Consider the following 8,207-nt stretch of genomic DNA (forward strand, 5'->3'; position numbering starts at 1 on the left):
TGGAGAGCAAGGACGTGTGGGTTGGGCTCCTGAAATATAGAGAACGTGCCTACTCTTCTTACAAGTCATCACCCCCTGTCGTCCGGCCACGTGGCTCCCTTTCTCTTCGCTAGCATTTTGACACGTCGGTGCTGGTGTCCTCCACCAAGGCCTCACTTGGCATCTCATATCCAATCACAGGCCTCCACGTCGACCAGCAAGCTGCCATTTTGAGCGGTGAGCTGGCGCTGACGATTGCGAGGCCTGCAAGAACTCTTCGCTTTCTTGTTGCGAGCAAAGCCTTAGGCAGTGCTTGCTCTCCGTTCTACGAACACCCACACACACGCACACGCACACGCACAGATTTTTGGGTGAACCACACACACATGCACGCACACACCCACATCCCCAACTGTAACTTTCTGGGTCTCCCATTTATATACGTCTGTAGCTTCGATGAGGCCATGCAGAGGAAGAGGAGGAAAGCAGCAATGAAGCAATGAGGCCTCCCTACAACACAATTTAGGAGCTCCATTTCTGCAGGTCGGTTGTTCTAGACATTGCTCTACTCATTGTTGTTTGGGATTTCTGTGTTACAATTGCACGAACACCATGGAAAGCAGGTACAACTTGCAACGCTGCTTCAAGAGTAGCAATAGCCATCCATTCGCCGTCAGATGCTTGATGGCAATTTTGATGACTCCATGACTACCCAACATCAGAAGAATGCTTCATCTGCAAGAGCAAGCAACAACGGCCATCAAATGGGAGTCTCTGCTCGCAAGCTGGCAGCCACACTATGGGAGCTCCAAGAGATCTCTCTCTCTAGTGCTGCTCTGGGAAGCAAGGTAACCAATGACATCTCTGCCCTTCATCCTCCAGATACTCCTTCTGTGGAACGCCATGTACAGCCATTGCCATTTGCACCATCGCCTGCTTCTGGTCGTGCCAGCATGAGAGCACTAAGAAGATCAACCGTCAGGTGCCGGGTATGCATTCCTCTTTATACATAGCTTATTGCCTTGTTCCTCAGTGGGGTCACTTGCAAGTATGTAAACATAGCGCGTGAGTTCAACAGATGGGGTTATTCACTAGTGTGCGTTTTACACATTTAACATACAGAAGCATACTAATCAGAGGGAGATACACAGGTTGGATAGGCAAAGAGTGTGTTATATATGCATGAAACATCTACAGATTATCGGGGTTTCTTAATTACGCTTTGAACGCACGTGATACAGAGGGTTTACATATAGCTTTTTCTGATTTTTCTGCCATGCCGCAGTTTGGAGATGCTGCAAAGAGGAGAGTGCCTACCACAAATCCAGATGCTTCCACCACAATCACCCATAAGCAAGTGCTCAAATTGTTGGAAACCGCAACACCGATTGACTGTCCCCACGAGGAAGAGGACACTCATGAGGTAACTGATCCGCAACTCGTTTAATCATGGAAAAACACTATGCATTTCATCTTCAGCGTCGTTTATGTCCATGTGAGAGAGACAAAGTTGGACTATGCTTGTTGATTGTTCTTTTTCAAGCAATTTCTTATCTGCTTGGATGGTTGATCAGATTGAGGTAGACAACGGAGCGAATACAATTAGGCATATGCCATTTCATCTTCACGACAGGGTAGTCCCGGCCACTAATAGCACATCGACAACTTCAACTGAACTCTTGAAAGTTCTCAATCGGGTGTGGTCTTTAGAAGAACAGCACAACTCCAGCCTTTCAGTGATGACCTCCTTGCAAGATGATTTAGAAGGGGCTCGATCTCAAGTCAAAGACCTCACAATTCAACAAATGTCACACAGCAGAGAGATGGAGACCTTGAACAAAAGACTTGCTGATGAGAAAGTAGAGTGGCAAGAGAAGGAACAGGAAAGAACAATGAAAACACTACAAGCTCTCAAAGAGGAGCTTGAAGATGAGAAGAAGTCCAAGCGCAAACTCGACCTCATCCATCGGAAGGTAATCAAGGAGTTGATCGATGTGAGGAAGTCGTTGATGAAGGCGTTGCAGGATCTAGAAAGAGAACAAAAGGCAAGAGAATTGATGGAAGATGTTTGCGACAAGCTTGCAAAAGAAGTAGGGGAGGACAAAGCAAGAGTCGAGGAGCTGAAGCGCGAATCCATTAAGGTCCGCGAAGAGGTAGAGGAAGAGAGGAAGATGCTTCAAGTTGCCGAGGTTTGGAGAGAGGAGAGAGTCCAGATGAAACTCGCCGAAGCTCGGCTGGAAATTGAGGAGAAAAACACGGCGCTCGATAAACTGCGGATGGAGCTCAATGCCTTCTTGAAAGCTAAGAGGGCGTGGAGTGCTTCGCAAGATTTGGGAGACTCCATGAGGGCAAATCCAAAGCCAGAGCTACTCAAAATGCAAGGGGTTGCAAATGAGCACCAATCATCAACCCTAGTTACTCTGTTGAAGGAGGCGTATGAGGTTGATGATGAGTATCAAGCCTCAGGTAAGCCCTCTGTAAAAGTTCAAATAAAGGGTGCAAACCGAGAAACGGAGTTCAATAACGACAACTGTGGTGTTACTGGCATTGAGGATGAGGAAGAGGAGGGTGATGATTTTGAAGAGGAGGAGGATGATCAGAACTTTATCGAGCTTAGTAAGGGTTCATATGTGAGGGGGGTTGAGATACTTCAACCAGAGAAAATGGGTATTACTGTGAAATATGCTGATAACAGTCAAAAATCTGTTGATAGTCTGCATTTTCCTATTGTTGAGAGCGTGATGAATCAGGCGGCAAGCCAAGGAGTACGGAATGCAAATGCAAGTCGAGCTGATGCAACGGGGATGATGGGAGAGACTAGAGACAAAGTGAAAATGTGGAACTTGGAGCTAGATACTAATTTGGTATCAGAGAAATTGGACAAGAGAGTTTTTAATGAAGACATAAAAGAAGCAAGCATCTATGAGCCCCAAAGCAGCATGAAAGGGGAGGGGTACATCTCCTTGGCGAAGGAAGGAAGCGACGTTTATGAGCCCAAAAGCAACAGAAAAGGGGAGATGTATACTTTTTCAGTGGTAGAAGATGAGCCTAGAGTTAAAGCTAGTCTTCAAAATGCAGAAAGAGGAACACAAGCATCCTTAGAAATCCTCTCAAGCATTGATGGTAACATAAAGCCATGTGACTTCTCCCCGTCTTCCTCTTCCTCTTCCTCTTCCTCTTCCTCTTCCTCCTCGAGCATGGAACCTATTACTAAAGCAGTATGGAGCATTCAGAGCCTGGGAAGTGGAAGAAATCTCAATGGCACACACACATTTTCTTCATCGGCAATGCAGTCATCGGAAAGCCCTACCCAAAATTGGAACTGCGATATGTCCTCGTCCTCAGGCCTGGAAAGATTGCAGGATGGCAATTTGAGCTCAGGACCTTCCAAGGCATCAGCAGTGGCAGACAAGGTTTTCAAAGGGAAGCTTTCTGAAAACAAAACTGAAACACGGCAGCCTCGGTTTCGGATTGGAAGAGTGTGACACTTAGGTTCAGTTGTACCTTTGACTAGGAAACAGAGATGGAGTAGTCACTGCCAGAGTGAATGGAGTGAAGCTCTTAATCCTGCCATGTAAGCTTATCCCTGATCAGTGTTGTGAAAATCCAATTTTGTTCACCTTTTTAATGTCTCCAGGCAGTTAAAAAACTCTCTCTCTCTCTCTCTCTCTCTCTCTCTCTCTCTCTCTCTCTCTCTCTCTCGGTCATATTTCACCTCCGAGGACAATACTACCGTATCCACCACCCCCACCACCTCTTTTAGACACCACGGGGCCCTTTCAGACACCACGGGGTCTTTGATGAAGACCACGTCATGGGATCAAGGGCAGGGACGACCCCCCCCCTTTCAAACACCATGGGGTCTTTAATGAAGACCATGTCATGGGACTTATTATCCTCTCAGCACCCTTGGTATCAAGCACCCTCCAATACCAGCTACGTGTAACATTTAATGGCCTAGTAACTTGTGTCTAGCGGAAAATAACATGAACATGGTGAGCATTTCATTAGAATAGATTCCTAATGAGCATAGCAAGAGTGCTTGGATGGAGAGAGCAACAAAAAGCATAACACCTAGTTAGATAGGCATGAGCAATACTTCAAAAGAGAGAGAAATTAAGCTATTGAGGACCGGATTAACATGGAGCCGGTCCCCTTCCAAAAGGCTCTGTATTATAGGCTTCCCCAATCAAGGGAGATATTTTACAATACAATTCTTTGTGTTCCTTCAATAACTAGCTAGTGCAATGAAGATGGAAGCTTCAAGCACTAAGCAAACACTTATAAAACACAACATCAATTCCCTCACGGTCTCAGACCCAAGACCTCACACACCTTCGAAGATGGTGAGAGCTAGCGGGGTATGAGAGTAGATTGAGAGGAGGAAAGAGTAGTCTTACGAGAAAGAAGTATATCTCCTCACATAATCACTCATAAAAGCTTAGCATAGCTTAGTAATTAGCATGGTAGAAGAGGTGAGCATGCATTGAAGCTTGGCTCTTGATTGAATTTGCATCACAAAGCCAAGAGTTGTTGGTGTAGGCTTCCCTTCTCACAAGCTTAGAGTAGGTGATGAGCTTTCCATTAAAGCTTGAGAAGGAGAGAGAGAGAGAGAGAGAGAGAGAGAGAGAGAGAGTCTTCTTGCTTCACACATGAGATTGTGTGAGTGTGTATGTGTGATAATGCCTTCCAAAATCAGCCCCCTCTCTCTCTTGGTCAACCCCTCTTGCAAAATACTCATGTTGGTACCCCATTAGACCCTGCTAAGCTTAGCCAATGAAAATTGAGAAGCATAAGTGATAGCCTTGTGACATGTGTCCCCCTTTCCCCTTTTGTGAGAGCTTTAGGTAATTAATTACTAAACTCTCATTGGATCCCTTTGTCTTCTAGCCAATAGGAATCAGGCAAGCCATTGGGCTGTTGAATGCTCATTGGACCCCTTGGGAGACTGTCCAATAGTCTTCTAGAGAGCTTAATTTCTATTGGTTCTTTTATCAAGTGTTTTTAAATGAATTAAACTAAATGTACTCTAGCCTAATTCTCATTGGTCCACCTCTATGGCCACCCAATAGGATTTGAATGCACCTTGGGGGCAACTGGGCTAGGAAGCTGACATGTGTCCCCTATTCCCTTTGTGTAAAGGGAGCCTGCTAGTGTGTGTGTGTGTGTGTGTGTGTGTGTGTGTGTGTGTGTGTGTTTCTCTCTCCTCCCCTTACACTTTGGGCTCGCCCCCTCCTATGTAGGGATATGTGAAGACTTTATGGTATTCACATAAGCATTCAATTTTACATGGTGTTTGACCATTGGATCTAACCTTTGAATTTTGGAACCTTAGCATTTTGGAAGTCTTAATGGACTGAACCTTAGGGTCTTTGAAGCCCATTGTTGCACATTGCTCTTTTGTAGATGGCCCCTCCTTTGGATCCCTACCATGACCGGTTTGTCAACTTAACCAATATTCTAGCTTTTTCATCCCTGGTACTTCCCCATATTAAACGATCAGTTTAACATGAGAAAATCATTTAGGAGAATTAGATATTAGTTATTATGACACATCATTCGTAGCAGTAATGACATACATCCATATCTAGCACTAATGAATATGCAAGAGAACTCAAAAAGATGCTACCACCCCCCTAACCCTCATGTGTAGGCAAGTCAGTTGTCCCATGCCACATCTGGCGCTCGGTAGTAGGAATCACATCCTCTCATAGCAATCTTTTTGAGAAATTCTTCTTTGGATACATAATTTCTCAGTGATGAACCCCGAAAGAACACATTTATCCATTGAGCAAGAGACAAGGCATGACTCGCCCCTCATTATCCCAACCATAGGAGTTTCAAGTCATTGGTTGGTGCTCATTCTCCTCCGTCGTCCTGTGCTATGTCGATCCAATCCTCCATTGTCCTGTGCGTATGTCGATCCAATCCTCCCCTCATTCCCATCAAATTCTTTGGCAATTAGGACATCAACAAATCATTTGCTAATTTTGACTAGATGCCACTAATCATTGAGTAATTATGACAACTCACCAATTTGACTAATTATTCTCTAATCTTCACTAATAGTGTGCTACTTTTCACTACTTTTGTTAACATTTTGCTAACAAATCAGTAACATTGATTTGTTATGCATGTATAATCTCCTAATTAGAGGTTTAACCATCACTCTAAACACATGAATGAATGCCTGTTGAAGTATTAAGAAATATGTGAGTTATCTTACTTGTCTACATTGATTTTATGAATGTTGATTTTGTTCCCATTATGCCAAAACAATGGGAAAGATTATGTGCATGTACCTATGGTAAAGCCACATTGATGTGGTGAATAGTGGTCTCATGGAGCTCATAAATGTCATGATAATGCTGCAATTGCATCAAATTTATGTGCAAAACTTGTGTTTAGTACCTAATTACATTGCAATTCAGTCAACAAAGAAATTGGGCACTAATTTTGTGTGTGTGGCAATGTAGTTAGTGCCTAATTACATTGCCAATTCAGTCAATAAAGAAATTCTCCACTGGTTGTGTGTGTGTGTGAATAATTGGAATTAGTTTTGATGTGGAGCTTAACTTTTCTTCATAAACACCTTCCAAATCATGTGCGTGTCTATGATATTGTGTGTAATTTAGTGGGAAAATTCAAGCTCATTGTGATAATTAATTGACCACTTTTGTGTGTGTGCGGTTCTTCACAACTTCACAACTTCCCTTAAGTCCAGTAGGACTGTCATCTCCAGTTGGAGAGTACTGACAAGGTCAATGAGGCAGCTTAGTATAGCTGATAGAGCAAGGTAGGGGTTTTTGGGAAAGTTAGGTATATGATTGAGCCCTTTGGTCAAAATTCTACGTATTTTGATATTTTGAATAATGCTAAGATCACAGGTACAGACATGTCTACCATATGCCTCAAAATATTTGCAAAAGATGGTAAATTGAAAGCATGTACAACAAGGAATAGTATTATGTCGAAGAAAGTCATTACTGTAAACTAAATTCTTTATAGGATGTTGATACTTCCATCCTATGAGTATATTGTCGAGTAGTTTGTGATTGCCAGAAAACAGGTCAAAGCACTCACAAAAAAGTTTTTTTGGTTGTATCCAATCGATGAATACATTGTGAAAGAGACAGTGTATGTAGATGAATCCATTGTCCGAATCCACTTTGACGAGCGTTCTTCTTCCACAAGGGCTTGTAGTAACCTGCAGTAACACCAAGGATTACATATCAGGGAAATTCCTGATGGAGGAAATCCTGCCTCTTCCCCTTGTGTAGCTACGAGATTTCCCTCGGTTAGAGGAAGAGCTAGGTGTTAGAAAGGAAGTGAAGGAGTTGGAGGTGGTAAGAGAGTTGGATCTTTTAAGAGCAGGGGAGTCATCCTCCTCAATACAAGGTTTAAGTAAACTAGTGATGATCTTAACACCTTTAAAGTTAGCATAAGTAGTTAGGTAAATCCCAGGTTCATCAGATTTTAACTCCTTCGGGATATCCAGCATCAACCCACGGAAGATGTTAAAGGAAATCTGCGCAATTACAATTTGCTTAGCCTAGCCACCTAACTAGGAGAAAATGAGGGAGAGGTGAAAATCTACAGGATTTTCTGGGAAGAGTAAGTCCAGATGGTTGAGGATAAACCAAATGGTATGATCGAACCACATGATGCTAGATTCACATGGGGCTTTAGGGTCAAGAAACCTGCAGGCACACTTTACATAAGGTCGAAAGACATTCCAGATGGATTCAGTGTAAAACTCTGGATTACTCTTGGAAAATTCCATGTTTCCTTTGGTACGGATGTAGATGCTTGTATTGGAGGGGCATTTGGAGTGGTCAATGAGATTGAGGTTGAAAGGTGCTTTAATAAGCTCCCCTTTGTCCAGAAATTGTCTTCCTTCTAAAATCTTGAATCTGCAGTCTTCCATAGTAGAAACAGGTGGCAAGGTAGACCCAAGTTTCACTCAAAATTGGTGCCAAAAATGCTTTGTTAGGCAGTACCCAAAGATGATGATCAACACCAAGGGATTCAATTTCAATTTGTCTAACAAGTAGGACAGGAAAAACTTTGGAGATTTTTAGGACCATCTCCAGGAGGTTAGAGTCATTGAGGAGACAAAGATTACTCTGAAATTGTTTAATTGCTTCAAGGGCTGCACTATTTCGACAAAAGATACTACCAGTTTGTGGAATAGTTGGAGTAGTCGGTGTACAGACAAAAGAGGGGTT

General features: G+C 43.2%; 1 protein-coding gene across 1 annotated transcript; it reads left to right on the forward strand.

Moving 5' to 3' along the window:
- Positions 1 to 235: 235 nt before the first annotated feature.
- LOC147452738 (uncharacterized) lies at positions 236 to 3,628 on the forward strand. Its single transcript, XM_086518331.1, has 4 exons — positions 236 to 522; positions 603 to 968; positions 1,265 to 1,402; positions 1,554 to 3,628. Exons 2-4 carry the CDS (start codon positions 657 to 659, stop codon positions 3,462 to 3,464), a joined length of 2,361 nt encoding a protein of 786 aa, XP_086374457.1. The 5' UTR covers positions 236 to 522; positions 603 to 656; the 3' UTR covers positions 3,465 to 3,628.
- Positions 3,629 to 8,207: the final 4,579 nt, after the last annotated feature.

The sequence above is a fragment of the Adiantum capillus-veneris genome, chromosome 8, assembly GCF_014529385.1.
Source record: "Adiantum capillus-veneris isolate H3 chromosome 8, ASM1452938v2, whole genome shotgun sequence".
NCBI classification, from domain to species: domain Eukaryota; kingdom Viridiplantae; phylum Streptophyta; class Polypodiopsida; order Polypodiales; family Pteridaceae; genus Adiantum; species Adiantum capillus-veneris.